We start from the raw sequence: 27,774 nt of genomic DNA on the forward strand, positions 1-27,774 counted from the left end.
CAGATGGACATTCAGTTTGAAAATGTCTCTCGATAGTGGTTACGGTAGTGAAGTTGAAGTAATATTCGACAGTGATGGTGAAGATTATAATGGAACTCTAAATGCAATAGACAGAGCGTTGGAGCAATACGAAATGGCTGCTCGAAACGAACATCAATTGCTGTTGATGGCATTCCCCATGTCATCTTATGAAATTCGATGTGGCCTAAGTCCATGCAGAGACTTCAGCCCATGCATAATTTTGAAGCAGCAGTTCTCCATTCGTTCCATCAATTTAACAAGTTATGAATGGGCGACCCTCATTGACATCCTGCAACAAATAAAGGAAAATTTCTTCGAATCACAAATCGATGGATATCTAGACGAATATGATCCAATTACAACACGTTGCGGGGATTACATTTACGTCACACAGTACATCGAAAGTAATACCAAACAAGTTTCCATTTCCAAGGACACCACGAACATGGAGCTGTTTCAACGAGATGTAAACGATATCCTGAATACTCACCTTGGTGTGCTCTCTGACCGTATCGCTATGCTGGATGCTTTGAACTTTTGTGATTATTATCGAGGTGTTTTCAATATAATAAAATCATGGTTACGTGAGAATAAAACTAATTTAACTTTGGAAGAAATCATAGAAGGTTTTTGTCAAGCCTCAGCTCTAGATAGTCTGTATGCTAATGCTTTACGTGAATATTTATTTTATTATAAACAAAAAATAGTGTATGATTTATGTAATAAATGAGAAAACGTTGTAACATTTGTTTCATTTAATGTATAAGGTGAAAACAACAGCTTTAAAAAGTTATTTGATGGAAAAAAAAAACACCAAAATTTCAATATATATTTTATTCAAATTTTATCAACGTGTGTGTACAACAATAAATAAGTATACAAAATTTCAATATATTTCATTCAAATTATATCAACGTGTACATGTACAATAATAAATAGTATGCAAAATTTCAATATATTTCATTCAAATTATATCAACGTGTACATGTACAATAATAAATAGTATGCAAAAACTGAAATACTCAAACATATTTCTGTTTGCAGTCAATTCTTGAAAAGTTGGTGGTCTCCTACCGCTGTTGAAAATTCTCAGAGTAACACACACCTATTCGTCATATTCAAACAAGGACAAAATATATCAATCAATCACATCAATAGAAATAAAATCCAAATGATAACCTCATTTCAAGCTATAGTGCCCCCAAGGTAAAGTGTCAGATGATTTGGGGATTAATTTTCGTTTATCGTCGTGTGGACTCAAGCCTATTTTCACCTGCTTGATACTGAAAACGCTGTGAGCGTATGATCGAATAGTGAACTGCTCACATATTTTTTCTTTAAAATTTCTGAGACAATCCATATAATCTTTGAAATCAATTTTATTTCTGACTACATTATATCGAATTCCCTTTGATTTTTTGATAACTTTTCCACCCTGCACTTTGTAGGTGTACATTTTGGAACGTAACCCTGCAAAGTGCGTGATGATTTTACCATTTGCTTCATCTTTCATTAACCCAGGAATTTTTTTATTCACAAGTGGAATTTGAAATTTATTATCGGGCGAATAATCGGAAGTATCAAATTTTGATAGGTTATTTTTGATGAGTTCTGAATAGACATCTTCACACGTTATTTCGTAGATGAAGCTATCTGTATCTGTATACATTAACTTGCAATTTTCTATACCTAGAGTGGGCACCATGAAATCGTAATGGAAATCAAACATGCATGTTTTTGAAATATCTAAAATTGCCATTCCGATGTACAGAGGTTTATTGAAAACAAGTTCAGTCTTTTTCAATTCAATAGCCACCAAGTCTGTATCGAAAACGGTTCGACTCTGAAATCGAGGGCTCGCAATTAAATTTTTGGCGCCATAACGACCGTTCCAGGAATTCACAAGTTTGACCACCCTGTGTAATCGAATGTTTTCCATCGTTTTCCCAAAAATAGCATTTACCATTAGTTTATATAGATTTTTGCCAAAAGAACTGGTGGCTGCAGCCCTTAGACGAGTATTCAACTCGATGTAGGGACGCAGCCATGCAGATTGTTTGAATTTCACAACCCGATGAATTTTGGTTAGAATCAAACCGTTTTTCAATGCTTGTTTCAAGTTGCGATAATGCAAAATATATTTGTCTTTATGATACAGGGTACCCATTAATTTTTTTTGTTTGGAATTTGGTGGTGCTTGATGCTCTGGACAAAACGGAAAATCTTTATGTGAATCATGTAATCTCTCAGGGTATTCCAAATCAACTTCCAATATGTAGCCTTCTGAAGCATTGTCAGGAATTTCAGTTATATCTTTGTCAAAATTTTCCACCCACTGAAAACCGTCGTAAGGTAAAAATTCTGACATTGCCCACCCATATAAATTATTGACGTCTAAATATAAAAGATATTTTGAAGGTTTTTCGGGATTGTATGCTTCCATATATTTATTATTTGCTTCAGAATATCTATTTGAACAAACCGATATTCCGCCCCTTATCCCCTTTTCTACAAACATAATCATGTCAATGTCTTTTAAAATTTGTAATTTACACTTTGTATACTTCAACATGGCATCCCACGTGTACCCAGGCATAGTATAATACCATGCGGGGTCCAACCCATAAGTTGCCATGCTTTTTTGACGAAAATTTTCAAAAACGTCTGCCAGTAATAAAATATCTGTTTTCAAATATAGGTCCGCATACGATCCCAAATTTGTAATTTCGAATGATTCCCAAACATTTTGTGCGTGAACATATTTCTCTTCTGTTATGTGTTCATCATTTAATTTATTATAGAATTCTTCTCGTGATGGTAACTCGGTGATGTTCAATTTTTCCATGCTATCTATATAATCATACGGAAATACTCCCTTCCTGGTGAGAAGAGCGAATTTCTCCTCATCTAAATGACTAAATTCTTTTTTTAAAATTTCCAAATCATTTTGATCCAATGTGGATACTAATTCATCCAACGATGTTCCCATGAATCGAAAAGAATCTATAAATCGAAATTTAATTTTAGTTTCAGCATCCTTCTGTGTAAAGGAAATGTATTTTTCTTTATTTGAGGGAAGTATGCTCACACAGCCTTTTTTTGCGATATCTCTGATAATGAAGTGACTGTCGTATCCTGAAAGATTATGAAAAGTAATGGGTACCACGAATAATTTTCGAAAGTTGACATTACAGGGGCTTGGTGGGCAAAACCGCGGAACGCCCCCGTATAATGATTGTGATCGTACACAATAACATCTTTGGGGGCGAACGGTTTTTCGCAAATATGACAAGTCGTTGCAGCACCGATATTATTTAAAGGCACTGTCATCGGCTCAATATTCTTAATTTTAGATTCAACAAATTTTGCAATATCAGACAACTCATTGGCAAACCATTTCATACAGTCTTCACCTCGATAGCTTTTGAAATGAGAGAGACTGTCGTCATAGGAACACTTGAAGTAGTAGCCTGCACTGAAAGGTATATGTTTTTGGTATTTTGTAGTTTTGTTAGATATGCTTTCGTTACATTTTTCCAACAGTGACTCGAAATCAGCAAAAATTATAAATGGGCATTTTTGTTTATAAACATAATTTCGAAATTCCACATAATCGTATGTAGGAAAGGAAATTTTACAATCATTCACTTTTTCGCACAAAACAGTATGATCATTTAATTTTTGCTGACTTGAAAAATAATTCAGGCATCTATCACAAAAAAACTTTTGACCTCTATGATTACTCATTTGTTTTGAAAATAGTCTAGACATGTCTTTGATCCAACAATAATGGAATTTAATTTCAGTCTCGTCATCGTCATTAATGGGTGGAGCCTCATAATCGTTCAATTTTGGAAAATATTTGTCTTGAATCAATAACAAATTAACATGTCTGTCTCGTTTTGTTGTCGTGAGTCTGGCAGGTACTACTACAAAGAATGATTTTTCCTTTGCTTGATTCAATTCCAAAGTGTAAACATTAATAGAAATATTATTAAGTTTTTCAAATTTGGAAATTTGATGTAAATCCATTGGAGTATTTAGCCCTGTAGTATTCAAAACTGTAGAATAGTGTGGATATTTTGACACCCTTTGTGGATCTTTTGCTACAGGATACAAGGCGCTAATAATACTCCAAAAGAAGCACATTTCGTCATTGTTTTGTACATTAATGCATGCCTTCTTCCTTGCGATTTCTTGCGGCAGTGGAATGAAAGAAGAACCATTACCAATCACATATTCATTAACTGCTACCTCCAACAAAAGAATTTTACTCAAAGCCCACCCCGACTGTTGTTCTTCAAATTCGCCTAATTTATTCAATATAACATCCACAGCGTTCTCATTGTACCAAGAAGCCAAGTCCGTACTTGAATCGATAACTTTATTTGGCGTACTGAAATATTTGCGATCAACAATTTCCCCATCATTTGATTTTTTAATAAAATCCCCTGATAAAGTAAAATTAACTTTGAGGCATGACATTTGTTTCAAAATTTTGGAAATCTCACGTTTGAATAATGGAAAAGCATCGTCTAGAAACTTTTTAGGATCTTTATGAGTTAAATTGATGATTACCCCCGTTGTTACTCTACTATTGAAAACATTGTTAACATTTTGCCACTTTACCCTGGAGCTTCGTCGCTTCAAACCCGAGCCTGTATGTTTATTATTCATCATTTTTATAATCACTTTGAAGCGTTTCAATTCCCCAACTTGTGTAATTATTTTCTTTTTTTCCCCAACCGAAAATTTAATTTTTTTCATAGCTAAAATGCATTTCCTTATATGTTTATTAATAAATTGTATAGCTTGTTTGACAATATGATCCGAATAATCATCTCTGATGTGTAAAATGTATTTATCAATTACCGACTTGATTTTTGGAAAATCGACCATTTGGATTTTATTTATTGACATGACTCACCGATATTTTGTTCACAAATGAAATTCTAGGTGTTATGAGTCGGTTTTGGAAGCTGCAGATAATTGAATTTCGTTCTGTGGACACTGTTGAGATGGTTCTGGAAATTTTGCTAAGTTGGATTTGGATGTGGTTGTTGAGATGACTCTGAAGTTATACTGCACACGTTGATGTAGTGTTCTGAAATAAATTTGATTTTCAATGCAAATATACACCAGAGAAAAATAAAATTCAAGAGTGGGGGTAATGTGTTTCATGGAGTGATTGTGAAAAATGAACGAGCTACAGTTATAATTGAAAAAATCAACTGTCATTCAAAACAACGAATTTAAAACACATATTCTGCAAGTACTAAACACATAAAAAATATTGAAAACACTTCTTTATGCGGATCATATCTATGAATGAAAAAAAAATTGAGTCGAATAAAAAATATAGTATACAACCACAAACTCTATACATATATTGAACAGAGAAAAAAAACAGTACTAACCTTAATTTCGTACAATTTCAAATGAAACAACACGACAGCGTATTTTCCTGATAAAAATTCTTCTAAATGGGGGTGATACTCCTCCGTCACTCGGTGTGGTAACAAATTGTTGTTGTTGTTAATTGGTTCCCTCTTCACGACTTAATTTGAATTTTAGGAAATCCACCTGCGAGAAACCAAAAATAAAAAAACAATGTTTCAAATTATACGAACACTCTCTCTATAAACGACAACATGAATGAAAGTTATTCGTAACTCACTATGCGTTTTATTCAACTAGAAAGCTGCTCACAAAATGAGCTTCTGTTTACTACATAATAAATGTGTATATAGACAAGATATGGCATTGTCAAAGGCAAATAGATAAAATACGAGAAAAACTCTTATTCAGCTTGGATGATTCTCGAGTAAAATTCATAATCACGTTTCCCGGTTATGAGGCTGCCATCTAACATCAAAACAAATTGTGCGGTACAATAATTACTGTAAGAGATAGTATTCGAGAAAAATGAATGTCAGCAATTACCGGTTCTTATCTTTTATTCATTATTAAAGATTGAGAAATATCAGTATTTGTTATTCCTTATCTTCTGATGTATGTAGGATAAAAATAGTTGCCCAGGGTTGGCTTAAGGAATACGTAAATACCGCTGAACCGTTTTGTATTACAAAATAATTGAAAAAAACGTTAACCGTCAAAAAGTATGTTTAGAAAAACACTCAAGTATATTAATCTGAGAAAAATTTTGGCAAATTGATGATAATTCAACAACAACTCTCACCACCTTTGAATTACATTAAATTTTAATAATTTTTTTTTGTGAAACAGTCAAAGACGTTTAAAAAATCTTGCAATAAAAATTCATAAAGTGAACATGAAAAACACTTACTTTCAGATAAAATCGTTACACTTGTCACTAGTATCACTGATACAACTAACTCATCACTTCACCTCGCAGGAGGTATTTATAGGAAAATAAGTGATGACATATTTCAAAATCAAACAAAGAGCCTTTGTTCCGTCGCTTTGAGAACTGCATATCTCTGGGTGCAGATTCGGCATTGACAGTGATCAATGTCACCTTGGATACGAATAGGAAAATAGGTGATGACATATTATGCAATCAAACAAAGAGACTTTGTTTCGTCACTTTGAGCCACGTGCCTGGCTTTATCGATAAGTGATAGCGATAATTCTGCACACCTATATTATATATTTTTACCAACTTGAAATGAAACAACATTTACTCAATAAAAATATTCATTTTCTTTATTAAATTTCATAATTGTTGTACAACTCTAATCTTGTTGCGTATTCTAGAACAAATTCAACAGTTTTTTTTTAAATGACGAAGATCTTGAAATATCTTTTTCAATTCACATTTGAATGGTGTATTCTTTGGAATTGCGCCTGCGCAAATACCCTCATTGACTGGTCGAACGAACCGATTTCCATTATTTACACTAGCCTTCACGCATATTTCCTTGGAATTTCACCCACATTCGTTTACATATTGAACAGAAATTATTGTAGTCGGAAGTACAAAATTTGTTTTTCAGCATCGTTGACGACATATTCTACACTCTGAGGCTGGAACACTTTGTCTTGAATGCGTAAATTATTCAACTGCTTGAGAACCATTTTCTTTTCCTCATATAATTGAATATCTTTACTTATTTGTTGGACACGTCTCTCAAATTCCTCTACTTTACGTCTGTATTCTCTGAATGCCATTTTATTACTAATGTTTGTTTACCAACGACGTACGAAACATCGTTTCCCTTCGAAACTATGCAAAACAACGTATTTTGAAATGTCATTGTCGAATACTTCGCTCTCCCATTGTCCTCACGTTAAGTCCACAACGCTTAACCTCTCGACACTTTTGAATCTCCTCTTTCTCCTAACGATGCTAACTTGGTTAACAAAGATACGAGACGTAGTGCCCTTTTGGCATGTTGGAATGCTGGACTTCTGTTGAACCGACATGTTTTTTTTTAAATGGTATATTTTGACGCACCCTGTACACATAAACGTCATGTTTGTTTCCAATGATGTATTTTGAGATACCCCGTATACAATGACAGATCGCAGGTTGTCATATTTTTCCTTAAATCTGATTCATTATTAAAAAATATATCACTTTCGCGCTTCCAATTTTCGTCGAGTAGTTCACGATTAATTCCAAAACCGGCAACGCTACATTGCCCCATAAACAATGATTTATTGTACAACTGGCAACGCCGAACCTGACATGCTGGCATGTATTAACATTTGACAGATGCAGTCTTATGAGTCTAGTGTTTACAGTGTCCTTCTTCAACCAATAGATAGTTCAGCTAGTGACTCATAGATGACTCTGTGTATTCTATAACTTAATTTTCAAACCGGCAACGCTACATTACTCCATAAACATTGATTTATTGTACAACTGGCAACACCTGCTTGCACTAGCAACCGGTAAAACCTCAATCTCCATCTCTCTTTGCATCGATTACGTCACACGCGCCTCTCGCTCTTACACACACATACACATCTTTACATGAAATATTAATTATTTTCCCAAATCTAAGTATATTTTCCTATCTTCAATATGATAATGACGATTACATTCTACGGAAATCAAAAATAATGCTGTCAAGTATAATGAATGAGTCAATTTCGGTCCTGACAAAACTAACGCTATAAATACCCAACATTCGCAGTTAACTTCAATATCTTACGATGGTGTAGAGGCTAAGGACAATGTCTACGGCGCGGACGACCCAGGTTCGAATCTCATAACTATAAACTTTTTTTATTTAAAATCACGTGACTGAAGGGGCCGAGGGAGCTGATAGGTTAGGTGGAGTACCAAGGGGGCCGAGGGGTGAGGAAGAGTCGCAAGAGGGCATGAGCGGTGATGTGGAGTACTAAGGGGGCCGTGAATGCTTGAATCGCTACGAAACTCGTTCCATCCTGCGTCGATGACGTCACACGTTTCCCCCACTCCTGTTTGAACCAAAAATTGCAGAAAGTTTAGCTCCATAAGAAAATACATGGGATTTTGCGCCAGAAGTCTCTTTGTTACACTACTGATGTAGAGCTCAAAAATGTTGAAATATACAGGGTGTTCCATTTGAAAAAATTAAGTTAAATTTTTTCATGAGATCAAAGTATCTGCATTTTTTGAAGCACCTGTATGAGGCAAATGAAAATATGATTCGGAGTGAAGATCCTCATAGTAACACTCCACTCCATTTCTAATTCGACCGTTTTACTGCAAGAGAGTTCAAGATTATCAGCATTTATGAAAGTTCATGTTTGGTAAAAAAATATCGAAATAAATTTATATCTTCTAAACGGTAATAGATAGGTATAGAGAAATAGTATATGAATTTGTTGACAAAGTGATAATGAATCATAATATGATATTATATACGGAGTGTTCCATTTGAAAAATCAAAGAAGCCGCTACTTTATAGTAGAAGCGTCAACGCCGCTTCGTCTGAAATATTTTAGGTCATATTGATTTATGCATACTGTGAAATTTTCAGGTTGATCCGTTAAATAGTTTGTTAGAAACGGCTAAGTAACGCTCATCATGAAAAGCCCAGTATGGAGGGCTGTTTCAGATAATTTAATGAAAATTTCATGTTTACAGGTGAAAATCATGTGATAAATTCATTGCTACTGAACAAGCTCAGTATCGAGAATTCTAAAAAGAATCTCGATTTGTATTACTCAATTAGGACACTGCTGCCAGAAGTATTTGAACACATGACCTCCGAAAATATTTTGAAGCAGGCAAACAGATTGTGAGTATATGGATCATATAGTACTTTTTGTGTTCTTATAAACATTGTCATCAAATTGAATTTTGAAAATGTAACGTGGTTTTCGTGATGGTTTATCTCAATCGAGAGCTTCGTAAACATAATTAACGAGCTGTGATATCGCATTTGGAAAAAAAATAACAGCAGCAATGTATAGAGTACACAATTCTCTATCGATTAGTATAATATACTACGACACAGTGAAATGAATATACAGGGTGATCCATCTCAGACGAACCACTCCGTATATTTCTTATCCCATAGTGAGTGAAAAAATTTACCGAAACACGTCGAATGATTTTGTTTGTGGGACATCTTTTGACGTTTGTTTCAGGCTTGAACGAGCAACCCCTAATAGGGTACTCTTCAACCCCTCAAATTTAATTAGGGGAGAGGGGTTGAGTGATACTTTACTTCTTTACAACGGTGTACGAAAGACATCAATTTGATTAACCGTGTTTGCCAAAAATCTTTTTGGCAGCTTGAATGAGCCACCTTGAATAATTTGGTTATTTTTACAATGTACAAGCTCATTTTTATTAAGCCCTTTCTACAAACTTAAACAATCTTCAAAAAATCACATTCTTGAAAAAATTGAATTGTTAAAATTGCCCTCCATTGACTTCCATATAATATTACAATCTTGGCTGAAAACCGTCTCTGAATGGTTCAGCATTATTGGAGTTATTTGACGACATTCATTCACAATTCTTTGGCGTAGTTCGTCGAAATTTTCAGGGTGACTCACAAAAATCTTGGACTTGAGATGTCCTCACAAGAAGAAGTCAAGAGGGTTCAGGTCAGGAGATCGGACAGGCCACTCCATAGGACCTCTTCTTCCAATCCAACGACCGGAGTATTGCAAATTGAGGTATTGGCGAACTGGTGCGGCATAGTGCAGAGGAGCTCCGTATTGTTGGAAATGCAATTGTTGTTCAAGTAGTAGAGGATCGCTTTGTAATTGTTCAGTTATTAACGGATTGATCGCACTTTTCAGCATTTCAACATAACGTTCGCCAGTTAAATTACCAGGAATAAATAGAGGTCCAATTAGGTGGTCTCCCAAAATGCACACCAAAACGTTTAGCTTTTCTGGATGTTGAGTGTGAGCTTCTCGAAATACATGAGGATTTTTGTAGCTCCAAATTCTACAGTTATACCGGTTAATCTCTCCATTAAGTAAAAAAGTCCATTCGTCAGAAAAACAAACGTTGTACAAGAAATTTGGGTTATTGTTGATACGCTCGGCCATAATTTCGCAAGACTCTTGCCTTCGATCCCATTCATCATGTAATTCATGAAATAATTTGATTTTGTGCGTATGGAAGTTGTATTTATGTAAAATTCTGAAGACGTAAGATTGACTAATACCAGAAACTGCAGAAAGTTGTCGTACAGATTGCGTGTTTGCATTAGTCGGACATGTCTTAATACCGCCACAGCTGCTCCTTCATCATTCACAATTCCAATGGGTGCCCTTATTTATTCATTACTGAACCCGTCTCCACAAATTTTGAAATCAATTCCAGTACGTACTTATGGCGAGCGCTACGTTCAGGATGATTTTGGTTGAATATATTTGCAGCCGCTCGGGCACAATTATGTTTTTGGTAATGAAGGCCAACCAGCTCAACACGTTCTTGCAATATGTACACCATATTTTTTGAAATTTCAAACAAATCAGCAAAGTAGCAACTCAACAGATTGATTTCAATTCAGAAATGATCGAAGAAACGAAGCACAAAAAAATCAAGGCAAGATGAGGAAATGTTTTGCTGTTTTTTTTATTCATTAGTTTGGGAGAAAGTATTATTGTATAGAAGTCAATGGAGGAAAATTTGAACATTAGATTTAAATACGCAGATTTGATTTTTCTCATTGTAAACATGATGATAACACAATACGTTTTTCATACACCGTTATAAAGAGGATTCCAAGACCTTTCAAATGAATAAGCACTCAACACCTCCCCCCTATTCAAGTTTGAGGGGTTGAAGAGCCCTCTATTAAGGGGTTGCTAGTTCAAGCCTAAAATATACGTCAAAAGATGTCCCACAAACAAAATCATTCGACGTGTTTCGGGAAATTTTTTCACTCACTAAGGGATAAGAAATATACGAGGTGGCTCGTCTGAGATGGAACACCCTGTATAGTGAGGTATGGAGCTACAAAAACACATGACATCAAAGTGGACAAGAGTTTTGAAACAACCTAATATTCAGACTTCTTCTCCGTGGGAGGTACTGATGTCTGAGGATTTTCATACCGCCACCACCTCTTAATCATGAACCCATTTGTCTTTGTGACAAAAATCAGCTGAAAGGGTAAGGGAGCTAGGCTTCAACCTGATTCATCCGTAGATGACTTTCCACCATCAAATTTCTCGCAATGCACAGAAACGATGTAGGTGAAGGCTAGGTCATGTTTACAGCGATTAAATTCCCCCGATTGAATTGAGCATGAATCGGTGCTTGTATTGCACATACAGGGCTTTTCATGATGAGCGTTAATTAGCCGTTTCTGACAAACTATTCAATGGATCAACCTGAAAATTTCACAGTATGCACGAATCAATAACGACCTACACGCCTAAAAGCGTGTAGGTCGTTATTGAAGCCGCTACTACAAAGTAGCGGCTTCTTTGATTTTTCAAATGGAACACCCCGTATATAATATCATATTATGATTCATTATTACTTTGTTAACAAATTCATATACTATTTCCCTATACCTATCTATTACCGTTTAGAAGATATAAATTAATTTCGATATTTTTTTTACCAAACATGAACTTTTATAAATGCTGATAATCTTGAACTCTCTTGCACTAAAACGATCAAATTTGAAATGGAGTGGAGTGATACTATAGGGATCTTCACCCCAAGTCATATTTTCATTTGCCTCATACAGGGTCTTCAAAAAATGTAGATAATTTGATCTCATGAATAAATGAGTGGAACTCAATTTTTTCAAATAGAACACCCTATATATTTTAAAATTTTTGAGCTCTACATCCAATTTCAGATTAACTTTGTCCATATAATACTATTTCTATTTTGAACCGTTTTCGAGATAAATTGTTTCAAACGGAAACTGACGTTGTTTTCTTGCTCGTTTTTTTGAATTCATCACTTATTTTGGATATTCAACATTTTTTTAATACTTAGTTATATTTCTTTTTGATCCAGTTTTTTAACTGTCTCAGATCAGTCAATTCGAAATTGGTATGTACTTACCTTAGAAAAAGTTACAATTTGTATACATTGAGGTATTGGTCTCTAACGTACAACAGTACACATTATTATTTTTCAATAGTGTGCTTTGGAAAAATGAATAAACCAATTATTCAACGTCAGACTTTTGTTGGTGGTTTTGACTGATTGTGATAGCTACCAATTATAATAGAATAATGTCAAGATTAGGTTACAGTAATGAAGATTTCTTGAATTCATTAATAATGTATGGTGAGTGCAATAGAATTGCAAGTAGAACATGCCGAGTATTTCATGAAAGATATCCACAAGTTCCGAAGCCGAATAATAATGTGATAAATCGACTACTAAAAAACTGTAGGTTTAATGGAACCTTCCGTCCAAAAATCATTCATAAGAAGACTAAAGTGGATGATGATGTCAATGGTATTACAGTTTTGGGATACTTCCATGCATTTCCAAGTGCTTCTCTGCTCGAGGCTGAAAGGTAGATAGGTATACCCTACGTGACAATTTGTCGAATTATTGATAAGCATAAATGGCATTCCTATAAGTTCTACTGTGTCCAACATTTGAAAGAGACTGATTTACCTCGTAGAGTGGAATTCTTTGAATGGTTACTTGTCAAGACTCAAGAGGATCAACATTTCCTTGACAATATCATATGGACAGATGAGGCCAAGTTCACAAAAAATGGAGTTTTCAATAGTCATTACTGGGCGCCAGAAAATCCCTATGTTGTCCGCCAAAGGGGTTTTCAAGAAAAATGGCAATTCAATGTATTTTGTGCCATAAAGAATGAGTCGATTTTTCATATCGAGTTTTATGTTGATAATTTTAATGCATCAAAATATGAAGATTCACTGAGGAATCGAATTCAAATGATTTTAAATAATAGACCAGAAAGAGAACGTGTATGGTACCAACAGGATGGTGATCCACCCCATAATTCTCATTCAGTCAGCGAAGCTTTAACCGAAATCTTCGAAGACAGATGGATTGGTAATAATGGACCTTTTCGTTGACCTCCTAGAACACCAGATGGCAATCCATTAGATTATTTCGTTTGGGGTTTCATAAAAAATATGGTTTACTCTACTCCAATAACAACAATGGAAGATATGAAATCGAGAGTTACAACTGCTTTCAAAAGTTTGACTCCAGACTTGATCAGAAGCGCTACACATGACAATCTTTTGAAGAGATTACATGTTTGTTTAAGTAGAGGTGGAGATGTGTTTGAACATATTCTGAAATACACTGACGATTAAATTAACTCATTAATTCATGGGTTAATTATTTTCACTTCGTGTTTCAGCGTTAATAAAACTATTGTTTGAAAAGAAGTTTCACTCGATGATTGAGGATTATTTTAATAATTATCTTTCCATTGTATTATCTGTAATTAATTGAGAAACATCCAACGAAATCTGTTTTACAAAAATGAGTGATGAACAAGGAAATCATGTCAATTTCCGTTTGAAACAGTTTATTTCGAAAACCGTTCAAAATAGAAATAGTATTATCCGAGCAAAGTTAATCTAAAATTGGATGTAGAGCTCAAAAACGTTGAAATATACAGGGTGTTCCATTTGAAAAAATTGAGTTCCACTCATTTTTTCATGAGATCAAAGTATCTGCATTTTTTGAAGACATGAGGGAAATGAAAATATTACTCTGAATGGAGATCCTCATAGTATCACTCCACTTCATTTCAAATTTGATCGTTTTAGTGCAGGAGAGTTCAAGATTATCAGCATTTATAAAAGTTCATGTTTGTTAAAAAAAATATTTTAATTAATTTATATCTTCTAAACGGTAATAGATAGGTATAAGGAAATAGTATATGAATTTGTTAACAAATTGATAATAAATCATAATATGATATTATATACGGGGTGTTCCATTTGAAAAATTAAAGAAGCCGCTACTTTATAGTAGAAGCGACAACGCCGCTTCGTCTGAAATATTTTAGGCGTGTAGGTCATATTGATTTATGCATACTGTGAAATTTTCAGGTTGATCCGTTAAATAGTTTGTTAGAAACGGCTAAGTAACGCTCATCATGAAAAGCCCAGTATGGAGGGCTGTTTCATGTGGCAACACATGTGGCAACTTTTGTATTCCTGAACGAATATTAAATATTGAATATTTTTAGTTGTTTTCTTCCTCTTCCAAAAAGAACACCAGAAGGAGACAGAATTACTCTGGTACGACTCATGGAACCTAATTCAGAATTAGACCTTCATTCTCTGCTAGGATACTGTGTGAACATTATGGATTTGAGGCTAAGAGAAGACATATGCACCAGCGAAATCATCATTGATGATTTGGAGACAATAAAATTGTCGCACCTTCCCTCAATCAGTCCTATCCATATGAAAAAAATTGTTATGATCACAGAGGTTAGTATCGTCACTTTAGTTGATATAGTTTATTGTATCTTCGGCTTAAGAACTACAATAATAGATTCAATTCGCGATGTTATGCATTATACTGGGCGACACATGTCATGAAATAACTGTTATATTTAGATTGAAAATCTTACCCAACCACACACTGATACTATCCATTTGGCTATCATCATTTTTATTCACGAAATCCTTCGAAAATAATAAAATAATTGTTTATTGTTTGATAGTGAAATAACTACAGAATGGTAAAAATAGTAAAATAGTAAAAAGAAAGCAAAACAAAAGGAGAAGTGTTAGGTCAATTAATCGCTCCTTTCACCCTTCCCTAAAATACCAAAATTGATGAATCATTTTGCAAATTTACTCAGTTATGCAAATAGAAATCAACCCATATAAGTATCCAATATTAATTAGGCAGAGAAAATTCATGGACGAAGCATTGGTCCCGAGAAGGAAATAGTTGTTGGTTCACAGATGGATCAAAAACACCTTCCAGTTATGGTGCAGGTGTTTTCAGCCGCTTACCCAGAACAGAAATATCAACCAGCCTAGGAATCTATGCGACTGTCACACAAGTCAATAAAATATCCTTGGTTAGTCAAGCAGCCTTGGAAGCTCTTGGTTTCTACCAAGAAACGTCTAAATTGGTAGCAAATTGCCAAAAACGACTCTCCTCGATAGGAAGACTCAACATATTGTATCTGGTCTGGATTCCTGGCCTTACTGGTCTGGAAAGCAATGAGGCTGCTGACTTCCTTGCAAAGGAGGATACTGCAAGCAGCTTCATCGAACCAGAACCTGTTATTGGCATCGCTTCAGGCTTTGCCAAACAAAGATTGAACATCTGGATGGCAAGTAGATTCATGGACTTCTTACAGAATCTTCCAGGATTGGCTCACTCCAAGGCGTTTATTGACCTGTCGAAGCTTGATACTATGATGAACTATGATGTCTAACAGGCCTTCTTACAGGTCACTGTCATTTTAATCATCATATGCAGAGACTTGGACTGTAGGAAGCCAGTATGTGTCGCTTCCGTTTGGAAAAACCTAACCTAACTCAAAGAATATGCAAACCGCAGACACGTGTTTCTAGCTCATTAGCCCTCATCAGTACGGTATAGTCAACAGTTGGTTGCCGAAAACAAGAAGTGTTAATTCATTATCACCTTAAATAATGAATATCAATACTGAATATTTCGAAATAAATTCCATCATCATTAGAAAATTATTAATTCAATTGATTTTTGAATGTTCCGGTTGATAACAAATAGAAAAAAAACATTCGTTCGCTACTCGCTATCAGCTGATTTTGAAATACAATTTTGTCAGTCTTCATGGAATTGTTTCTTCAAGCAAGTGTTTAAGTGCATTATTTTTCACAAGAATGAAATCGAAATCATTCAATGAATAATTTGAGAATATTACATGCTATGAAAACTATGAGTAGATTTTACATCCACTGACCTTTGAGAGAGACCAAATATACGCGGCTTTGATTATAAAATTTAAAAATTTCATTACCTTACTGATGATGTGTCGTGGTGTGATTTTGCTTTTTTTCCATGAAGCTGCTCACTTTCACTTTCTAAATTATTACTGTCAGTTATAGTTTATTTTTAATTATTTTTAAAAATTACTTATTCCTTGATACACAGTTTATCTAAACTGTAGTGAACACAACTATATACATTAGATGTATCCAAGCAAATTGAGGAGAGAGAGATAGCGTAACACCGAACTAGTGGGAAGATAATCGCACAGTTGCCTGCGCATGGATACCCGTCGCCACGCCAGAAATCGGTTTAACGTGCAGCTATAGATGTTTCACATGTTTTCGTGTAGTTCAATGTTCATGTGAAAGTAATTGCTTCGAAAGGGATTTTTCTTACTGAGTTTCATTTCAGGTATTTTCAGCTTCCTCCACTGTGAAGTTTCACACTTCTTTCATTCAATCATGGAGAAGTAGAAAACCAAGAATTTTCTCCTTAAAACTGATCTCTAACTGAAAATATTAATTTTTCGACTCAAATATTTTGTGTATTTGGGTATTCAGTGTAGCGGGAAAGATACCAGCTTGTTAAGACGAAAAAGAAATATACAGTGATTGTGACCTAGTACCGATTCAGTTTCGTTGGTTCAGACCTCTTTTTTGCACGAGACTACTCTTTGCCTGTGAAGATGTCTACTCACCGACTGATCTATTTCAACAGATTATTTTGGAGCTTACACGCGATAGAAAATTTTTAAATCTGATAAAACACTTCTTCCACATCAGACCGAAATACTGTCTTTCCACATCATCTCTTGATGACGGAAACACACCAATTCGTGTATAGTCTATCCATTCCCAATTGGAACGGCAATGAAAATGAGAGTACAGTCATAAACATTTCTTGCCTGTGGCCCCTAGTCGCCCAGATAGTTAGTAAACGTGCTATCAAATGTAGTTGAGGAGAGAAGGCTCGGCTAGCTGAACTGGCTGAATACTAATTTTTCGTCCGTTTCGCAATATTTCTTTATCAGTGCCGTCTGTTCGTGGGGTTAGGTGAGGTAGTGAATGGTTTTGCAAACCGATTTTTGAAAACTTTTTCTAGAGATCAATTACCCTAACACCAAACTGATATTTTTGCACTCGAAGCGCGTTTCGCTAACAAGGTTAGCATCTTCAGGAGAAGCAAATTGATACTGAATCTAAAGACAAGGGTTAGCTGTTCATAAACCTAAAGTTTTTTGGTCCGATGTGGACTTTGTTTGTTAAATGATGATTATCCAAATTGATTTTTCGGCAATTAACCAGTGGAGCCACTACCTGCAAATTAATTTGTCAACAATGGATTAAAAAGCGGACAAATTAATTTGCAGGTAGTGGTTCCACTAGTTAATTACCGGAAAAGCAATTAGGATAATCATCTTTAATAAACAAAATCCACATCAGACCAAGAAACTATATGTATATAACAGCTAACCCTTGTCTTTAGATTCAGTATCAATTTGCTTCTCCTGAAGATGCTAACCTTGTTAGCGAAACGCACGTCGAGTGCAAAAATATCAGTTTGGTGTTAGGGTAATCGATCTCTACAAGAAGTTTTCAACTTTTACACCAAAGGTTCCAATCTCATCGTTTGAACCGATTTTTGTGAAAATCTTAGTTTTTTTTTGGGTACTTTCATCAATATGGCTTTCTGGAGACCTTTTGAAACAAATGATAACATTACGTGTGAGGAATCTGTGTCAATCGACAGGGATCCGGAATTTGAAAATAAGGACTTACATGTTTCAAGTTCAGCGAGTAATTTTAATTATTCATGAATGCTTGAAGAAGGAGAACTGTCACACTTCACAGAATGTTATTGTGGATAGAATATGCGAGTTAACGAAACTATCTCGTTCGACCGTTCTTCAAGTCATTAAAATAGGGGATGTCATTGATCATGCAATGAAACGAAAACAAAGGAATAAAAAACTCGCAAACGTTGATGGTGCTACAAAAGATGTGATTCGGCGAACAATTTATGGTGTATAACAAAAAAATGAAGTACCAACCTTGGAAATGATTTGGTATAAATTACTCGACTATCCCGATTACAATTACAAATCTTTAGAAACTCCACGAGGTGTCTCATTGTCTTGTGGTTTCCAATATAAAAAATTGAACAATCGGATAGTCATAATGGAATCGACACGCATTGTTCAACTCCGACAGGAATATTTGAGGCGAATGAAAAGCTACCGAGAATCCATATAATCTACCTCGACGAAACTTGGTTCGACACCCATGATGTTGTCAATTATGGCTGGGTAGACGAACCAAGTATTGTGCTTTGAACACACCTTCTTCAAGGGAAAAACGTGTTATAATTTTGCATGCCGGGAATAAAAGTGGTTTCGTAGCTAACGCTTTGCTTCTGTTGGCCAAAAATAGAAAAGATTCATCTGCTGATTACCACGAAGATATAACTGCGGCTTCATTCGAAACCTGGTTCAGTGAGCTGCTTCTCCCAAATATTCCTCCGAACTCGGTTATTGTTATTAACTACCTTAAATTTCGAAGTTTTTCATAATTACCCATGGTGGAAAATTTCAGTTGAGATAACTTTTTCATGGGGTGATCAATGGCTATGATTGTAAGAATAAGTAACTGAAAAACTACCACTGAAAAATAATATGCCGACGCCTATGTCGAGGCGGGAATTCCTTTTCTGTGCTGTTCCAATTGGTATTGAAAATACTATAGAAAGAATTTCACTTATGGACTGATCTACTTTATCAAAATTCAATGAATCGCTGAAAATTGATGATAAAATGGGATTGGCTATGACATTGGGAATTCACACACAGTTTATCCGGAAATAAAGTTGTTTCCTTGAGCCCTATTAGCCTTGAACAGACAACGTCTCACTTCACCAAGATTTAGCCAAAGCCTCGGTAGATAATAACATTATTCTGAAGTGGGTTAAAGGGCACGACAGGAGTAAAGGTAATCGCATTGCCGACTTTTTAGCCAAGAAAGCGGCTGGACTAAGAATTTTAGGACCCAGTGGCACCTACAGCCTGATGACTTCGACAATTGCACAATTAGCCAAATATCACACCCATGCTCAATCCCTAAAGGGATGGAATGGAATCAAAGGATGCAATTTCGCCAGGATCACCCTGGGCGACCCTAGGAAGCTGGCGGATTTCTGTAGGATTTCTGACTGGCCACTGTCGACTAAGGAAACACCTCCATAATATAGGGCTAGTGAACACACCTCTATGCAGGATGTGTGAACAGGAAGATGAAACTCTCAGGCATGTCCTATGCAAGTGTCGGGAATCATCGTCAATAAGAGAGTGTGTGTTCGGCGAGTTTTAGCCTACACCAGCCGATATAAAGAAGATGGACAACTCCTCGGGAGGATATACAATGGATCACATTTGGCCTATGTGGTGTGGGCCTACACTCACCCTTCCTACTCTACAGATACAGATACAGAAAGTTACTTCCTTATGAAAGAATCAAACCTATCAAGGGCTGATAGGAACAGTTGTGTCAGAAGGATCAGACGACATTTTCAATTACAAATTATCCAATCTATGGTGTTGATTTCATTGTTGATTTCTTTTTCAAGAAGATTATTGAATTCAATAAATTCTTATTCGAGTTGTTCTATATAAATTTTGGTTTTCTAAATATGGAAGATGAGTGAAAATATGTAGCCATTACATTCTCAAATATTGGTTTTTCTGAGCTTTGACGTTATTGACAAAATTTTTTTTGAATCATTATCATGTAAAATATTTTCGAAATATATTTGCCAATTATCTATTGAGTCTATTGACATAAAATGTAAACGTTACAGAAAATGTTCAACAACAGAGTGAAACAGATTCATATCCTCAACTGTCCGCAATATCTCAATCCACCTATAAGGTGGCTGAAGAATTTTCTCAAGCCGAAGATAGCATCCAGGGTGAGTATTTTCTGCATTATAGCTGTGGATGGATGATTGCGGAAACCTGAGTTGTCAATGCGGAAACAGTAAGTAATAAATATAGCTTAAAGAAGTAAAAAACACGCTTCTGAAGAAGATCGAACTGAAAAGTCAAAAATATTTTTTTTAAGCTTGAAACAATAACGATCGAAAAATACTAGTATTATTGTGAAAAAGCGACTGGCGTTTGATATACAAAAAAAAATGGCACAAAGCGCCCACGCTTTTTCACAATAATAGTAGTATTTTTTGTTCGTTATTGTTTTAGGCTCATTAAAAAATATTTTCAGTTCGATGTTCTTTGAAAGCATGTTTTTTAGTTTTTTAAACTATATTTATTTTTCATTCTTTAGTTTCGTATGCTAAGGCGTGTTTTTCAGTATTTTTAAACCATATTTATTTCATCTAAACTTTGGGATCAATCAGCCGTATATTGTTTACAAAAATGACCACTGATATTTTCCGATTTCGGAGAGGGAGCCTGAAAATCAGCTACCAAGCCCAAGCCAGCAGGCGCGCGAAGGCGGGTTACAAATAAGGCAGCAGGCACGCGTGTTAATAAAAAAAATACTTTTTTCAAATGAAGAAAGTCATGTGAAGTGAGTTCGATGAGGTTACGTACAGCGCTACCTGCCCGTGAGTAGATCAAGCAATAATGTCGATATATCAAGGAGGTTGCGTACAGCGCCATCTGCCCGTGAATGGATCAAGCAATAATGTCGATAATTCTGTCAAATACAGATCCCAAGCTTGAGAGTTACAAACAAACATACATATATACAAGTGAAGTTAATAATAGCGTGTCAATTAAAAATTAATAAAAAACACAAACTGATCAAATGAACATAGTAAAACCGTCACAGATTTTATAATATTTCACATTATCGAAGTATACCCATGAATATTTCTTTCGAATAACTATGTTCATAAAATAAAACCGTCCAAAATTATATCTGCAGTTTTTGTGTTTATCGCTTCAGACAGACTCGATGTTGAAAATTTGTTATTTCTGATAATTTTTAATCTACAAACCTCTAATTTTGTTCACTTCTTGGAGCTTTCTTTGAAAGCTATCAAAAAATTTCCTGTTGGGAAAGTTGAAAAAAATTGATATTCCACTTTGCTATTGATAATAAAAGACGTTAAAAAGTGAAAATTTCAATTGAAGCAATGAAAAAACATTTTTTTTATATTGTAATTCATTCATATTGAAGTAACATAAAAATAATTTTTCATAATTTTCAGCTCTACCAATTGAGAAAAAATTATCAGTGATGCATATTATGATTTTTAAAAATAAAATCGTTTAAAAAAATTTATTGTTTGAAAATGCATTTCTTGATTTTTTTGCAATCAAATATGAATATCAAGGAAAGATTTTTTTCAATCATAATTTCTATTTTTCTATGATTTTCTGGAAAAAACTTTTTCCAATTCAAATTTTGTTTATTCATTTAATGAATAATTTGTTTCGAACAAATTGATTTTCACGATAATTTTTTTTCAAATATAACAAAAACAACCATGTCACTTTTTGTGTGAATTTTTTCTAATTTTTTTACAAATTTTTCAATATGTTTTTACACAAAAAGTGACACTGGGTTGTTTTTGTTTTTTTTTGTAGTATTAAAAAAAAGTATATCGTGAAAATTAATTTGTTTAAAACGAATTGTTTATTAAATGAATGAAGAAAATATAAAATGGAAAAAAGTTTTTTTTTCAAATATCGAAGAGAAATGGAAATTATGATTTAAAAAAATCGTTTCTTGATATTCATATTTGGTGGCAAAAAAAAAGTTGTTAATCAACAAATGCGTTTTGAAGTAACAAAAAAATTTTTAAGGAAACGATTTTGTTTTTAAAATTCAAAATGTTCATCACTGAAAAAAATTTCCCCAAAAAAATTTCAAATATCTTATAAACAATACATCTGTCTAAAACAATTTTTTAAACAAATAGGTCTAAAAATTATGGAAAATCAAATGAAGAAAACACGAATGCATTTGAATATTGGAAAAAAAAAATTTCATTGCTTCAAATGAATTTTTCACTTTTTAACGACTTCAATTATTAAAAAGAAAGTGAAATAAGAAATTTCTCAATTTTTCCAACGGGAATCTTTTTTGAAGGTTTTCAAAAACAGCTCCAAGGAGTGAACAACATTTGAGGTTTTTAGTTTAAAAATTATCAGGGTTCTTAAGTAAATTTAAAACTTGTGAAAATTAGGTAAAGTATATCCGATGGAATAATCACGGGAATTTTTTTCTTCATGGATTTTTGTTTATTCGAATATCTAGAAGGTATGTAAGTTTTTTCCTCCCTCTTGAAATTTTTCAAAAAGTTGTCAGAGGTCATTCCGAATCCAATGAGCCCTGGTTCATATTTGTTGGTGCCCTTGGACAGAAGTTCCAAAAAAAGGATCTTGTGACTCAGACTATACATTTCTACTCTCCTATTGATTATGGCTTACGTGCATTCAATAAATTATCGAATGAATTTGAAAAATCGTTCCTAGTTATCTACTTTCAGGATGTTTTTCTTTCTTTTCAAAATATTTCCCATTGATACCAATATCTCCAGAATGTTCAGAATGCTTGACGGCAAGTCATTGTATTCCAAAACTCTGAATGTGAACCTAATTGATTGAAATTCTATATTTTTTCATGACTATTTCAATTCAATATTTTGTCTCTTGGGAAATGAGTTATTATTATTATTTTTTTTTTTTTTTTTTTTTTTTTTTTTTTTTTTTTTTTCACCGTAGTGTGCGCTGGTCAGGCCCTATCCCCCGAAGCCCCGATACATTCGGGAGGGCGCGCCAGCATAATCAACCAATGACCACTCCCCACACCGTGGGGTAAGTGATCATTGGGTCCGAGAATCATGTGCCCTGAGCAAACGCAGTGAGCCAAGAATGACAGCCTTCTGCATCTGTGCGGCTAAGATTTCTGCCTTAGTGCGGCAAGCCGGTATGATTTTGATATTCGAGAGTAGAGAAGACATCATTCCACCAAGGACTCCAATAATCAGAACGACCATCTTGACAGAGTGATCTGGATAGAGTCTGCGGAGTTCGAAGAGAAAATCTCGATATTTTATCCGTTTTTCCTCCTCTTTTCTGACGATATTCGTCTCGCCAGGAGCTGAAAACTCCACGACAAATATCGTTTTGGTCTGGTGGTCGAGAAGGACTACATCAGGCTTATTAGCTTGTATGAGCCTGAGGGTGGGGAACGAATAGTTCCAATAAATTCGGCGTTTCTCGTTCCCCACAACGGATTCAATATCCCCCGGAGCGTAGGGCAACACCGGTGTCTCGTCAATACCGTAAGAGTGCCGTAGATGGTAATATAGTACTCTCAGGGCCGCGTTATGTCGATGGATATAGGCCGAGACCGCATATGCTGGACATGCTGATATCAAGTGCATTAGGGTCTCGGGCGCCTCGCGGCAGGCCCTGCACCTTGTGTCAGGAACCTCTATACCCATCACGCGACTGCGGTAGACTAAGGTGTTGAAGACACCATCCTGGCAAGCCATGATGAACCCCTCAGTTTCCGACTTCAGCCCACTCGACCTGAGAAAAGCGAACGTCAGGCGCTTTGATAAGCCAAGGTCTTCAATGTTATTGAAGAAGACCCCATGCATCGGCTTATCCCTGTGTCTCCGCAGAAGTAAGGTGATCTCTGCGGCTTTTATCTGAGCTTTTTGCTGAACGGGTTCCAAGTCGGTGACAGAGTTGTAGTCACCTCGTTCAGAGTCGAAAACTATACCGAGTTCATCAGCTGCTCGAGCAGCTGCCCTAAGGAGAAATGCTCCAATTCCTGCTCTCTCATGGTCACGGACCATGCAGAGAAGGGGATCCGAACTCCTGACGACTTTACAGGCTGTATCCAGTACCATTCTGTCATGTAGACACTCCAAACTCAAAAGTCCACGACCTCCCTGTTGTCGGGGAAAGTACAACCGTGGAACGGACGATTTGGGATGCAAACTCCTATAGAGATGCATCATTTTTCGGGTCCTTACGTCGAGTTGATACAGCTCCTCCCGAGTCCACTTCACTACTCCAAAGGAGTAGAGTAAGATTGGAACGGCAAGCATATTTGTTGCAGCTACTTTGTTCTTCCCCGACAGTTCCGATGACCAGATCTGTCGAAGTTTGTGCTGATACTTGCCGCGGAGAGAGTTTTTCACTGCAGTTACCTCTTGTGAGTGGCGTTGTTCCACCCCGAGGTAAGTATACGTCTCTCCGGCATCCAGATGGTGTAGGATGCTTCCATCTATGAGCTGCACATCCTCTGCGTAGTCCCCGCATCGTCCTCTTTTGAGATGAACCATTGCACATTTGTCTATCCCGAATTTCATACCGATAGCATGCGTGTACTCTTCCACCACCCTCAAGGACTGATAGAGATCCTTCTCTCCAGAGGCATAAAGTTTAAGATCATCCATATAAAACAGATGGGTGACCTTGTGCCTCCGGTTTCCGGGGGTGCCACAGTTATATCCTCGAGTCTTTCTGAGCGCAACGGATAATGGCAATAGTGAGATGCAGAATAGAAGGGGGCTGAGGGAATCACCCTGAAATACACCCCTTTTGAAAGTGACCCACCCTGTTTGAACTCTTGCTTGACCAGATGTTATGGTGAAGCGAGTTCGCCAAAGTGGTGTCAGTTGTTCAATGCATCTCACTATGTTGTCGGGTACCGCAAGGCATCTGAGCAAATGCAAGATGAGCTCATGCGAAATTGTATCAAATGCCTTACGGTAATCGATCCAGGCCATAGAGAGGTTACGCTTATATTGTATCGAGTCCTGCGTTACACATCTATCGATGAGCAGGTTCTCTTTACATCCAGCGACTCCTCTCTTCGACCCTCTCTGCTCATATATCCGTTCGAACACTCGGTCAACTGCGGTGAGTATTCGTGTGTATAAGATGCTTGTAAACAACTTATAACACGAATTCAAGCATGTTATCGGTCTGTAATTCTTAGGAATCGACAAATCTCCGCTTTTGGGGATAAGAACGGTCCGCCCCTCGACAAACCAATCCGGAATCGGCTGCTCTCCATCGAGCCATGAGTTGAAAACTCTGGCCAGATGGTGGTGGGTACTTGATAGTTTTTTCCACCAATAAGTGTTCAGCCCATCTGGGCCTGGAGCAGCAAAGTTCTTGGAACCAACGAGGGCCCTTCGAACGTCATCCGGGGTTATCGGGTTGCGCAGTTCATTGGGCTCAGGCTGTCGAAGCTCTCTGTTGAAAGCTTCGAACTGCGCTAGGGCTGGAGTGTCTAAGTTGAGTGGCTGCGGGTGTTCATAGATATCCTTCCAGAAGGATTCCACCTGATCAGCGGTCGGCGGATTATCCACAACACGTGGAGGCTCTTGGAATAAGCGAGAAGGTTTCTCGCGGAACCTAAGGTTTTCCGCGATACTTCTCGCTCGCCTCACTAGTGACTTCTTAGCAGCCACTAGCATTCGTATCCTATCAAGGCAGTGCTGTTTGGTGGTCAGCAGCACGCCTTGGCTCAAAGTGTGATGGATACGTCGTAGATTGGCGGCTATTCGCCGCACTGCGGGCGTGAAAGGCCTGTTGGCTGCCCTGTAATCCATCACACATTGGATACGAGACGCGTGTTGTCTCGCCGACGTGATTTTAGCCTCCATCTTGTGTACACGCCGTTCAATCTTCCGAGCCGCAAGGCCGGGATTTCGTCCTTCCGATTCGGAAAGCGATTGGACGACGTTATACACGGCGGTGTTGATTTGCCAGATGTCAGCCTCTTCTGTTAGAACACTATGAACCTCCGCATCCAAACGAGCCAGTTCTTGTGGCTTCAGGGGCTTAATCCTGTGGAGCGCCCTGCGTGTTCTGATTGTCGTCTCCATTGGTGGTATGGTGCTGGTCTCCTCTCCAGCCGTGCCAACGGGTGGTGGAACTGCCACTTCCACCACTTCGTTAGCAGGCTGGAAAGGAGCTATATAGCCCTGCCGCCGAAGATAGGATACGTAATCCCTAAGGTTTTGGGCGGAAAAGGCGGCATGCTCCGGATGTGTTTCACACCACAGAGCATGCAATCTCGCCATGTACCCTCTTCGCGCGGGCTCACTACTCTCGTAGCAATGCATAAGGCTATCTCTTAGTTCATGCGTCCACTCAAAACGTCCGTTTTCATTGCCAGGGTTGTCATCAGTAGGCAAATCATCGTTTTGGGCCCCACCACCTTGCCTCTGACCCCTCCGAGCGGGTCGATTGTGGGGGCCCCTTCCTTGATTATTGGGAACCAAGTGTTGGGTCCACCGGGTGGTTAGCCCTGTGGACCCACGGCCGGCACCGGAGGAAGAATAGAGTTCTCCTTCCCGGGTGCGCCTGGGCTGCCGGTCCGGTTTTGCACCAGTTGCTCGGGTAAGTGGTGTCGCAACTCACCAAAGGCCAAGGGTGTTAGTGGCCATCCCTGCTTATTTATCATTATCATTATTATTATTATTATTATTATTATTATTATTATTAAACAAAGCAAATATTCAATTGTGATATTGAGATTCACATACATCAGAACTCCATACATTTTTACACAATGAAATAGACATGTAATTTTAATTTTTTCTGTTTCAGATATTTTTCCATAACAATTTTGAGGAACTTGGGAAATACATATCATTAGAATTGTTACCCAAGGAGTTTGGTGGTTCAGAATCATCGATTATTGAATTGAATGGTAGGAAGATTAAGTAATTAGTTAATCATAACTGGAGACGCAGCCCTAGGACATTGTAGCATTAATACATCTTGAACTAGCATATTCGATGCTGTCGAAAAAAAACAATTTCGCTTATTGAAGTTGATATAGTTGTTTACCGATACTATCACGAAAACTATCAAGTCAAATTGAATTTTTCGAAAGATTTGCCAGACATAACAAAAATCAGTTTTATTATTGAATATACTGTTTTTTCACTAATCAGTAAAATATATATTGATTGATTTTCCTTATAATTATGGAGTTCAAAGGTAGAAACTTCAAACTGCATTTTTTTGCGAGATATGATAATGTTCCCAATGTATTGAACGAAAGTCATTTTTTGTGGGGGAAAATCAGTAACTTATCGGGGTCAACTAAAAAGTTTGCCCTTCTTGTATAAATGTCTTCATTATAATTCTCATATTTTTCAGTTTCTGATGTACTTTCAAATTTTTAGACCTATGGAAAAAAAAGTTAACCGAAAACGCTGACAGATTCGATGCATTGGTGAAAATGAAGATCGACGAAAAACTGAGACCAGAACCTTTAGTTAATGACGAAATACTCGGCTTTCACGGAAACTTCAAAAACTTGGACGTAGATTGACTGGTCTGAACAACATTCAGTTTCATGATTTCTGTCGAATAATAATAAAGATCTATGAACTAA

General features: G+C 36.4%; 1 protein-coding gene across 1 annotated transcript in view; it reads left to right on the forward strand.

Annotated features, from left to right (window-relative positions):
- Positions 1-27,774, forward strand: part of LOC111503316 (retinol-binding protein pinta) — a 43,446-nt gene extending 15,672 nt beyond the window's left edge. Inside the window, exons 3-7 of the mRNA XM_023157598.2 lie at positions 9,083-9,236; positions 14,625-14,871; positions 20,225-20,335; positions 26,979-27,081; positions 27,563-27,774. Of these exons, the coding sequence (XP_023013366.2) occupies positions 9,083-9,236; positions 14,625-14,871; positions 20,225-20,335; positions 26,979-27,081; positions 27,563-27,711 (764 nt within the window). The 3' untranslated portion in view covers positions 27,712-27,774. The remainder of the gene's footprint in view (positions 1-9,082; positions 9,237-14,624; positions 14,872-20,224; positions 20,336-26,978; positions 27,082-27,562) is intronic.

The sequence above is a fragment of the Leptinotarsa decemlineata genome, unplaced genomic scaffold (genome assembly GCF_025532065.1).
Source record: "Leptinotarsa decemlineata unplaced genomic scaffold, Ldec_3_MD MMD2_tig00000505_RagTag_RagTag, whole genome shotgun sequence".
NCBI lineage: Eukaryota > Metazoa > Arthropoda > Insecta > Coleoptera > Chrysomelidae > Leptinotarsa > Leptinotarsa decemlineata.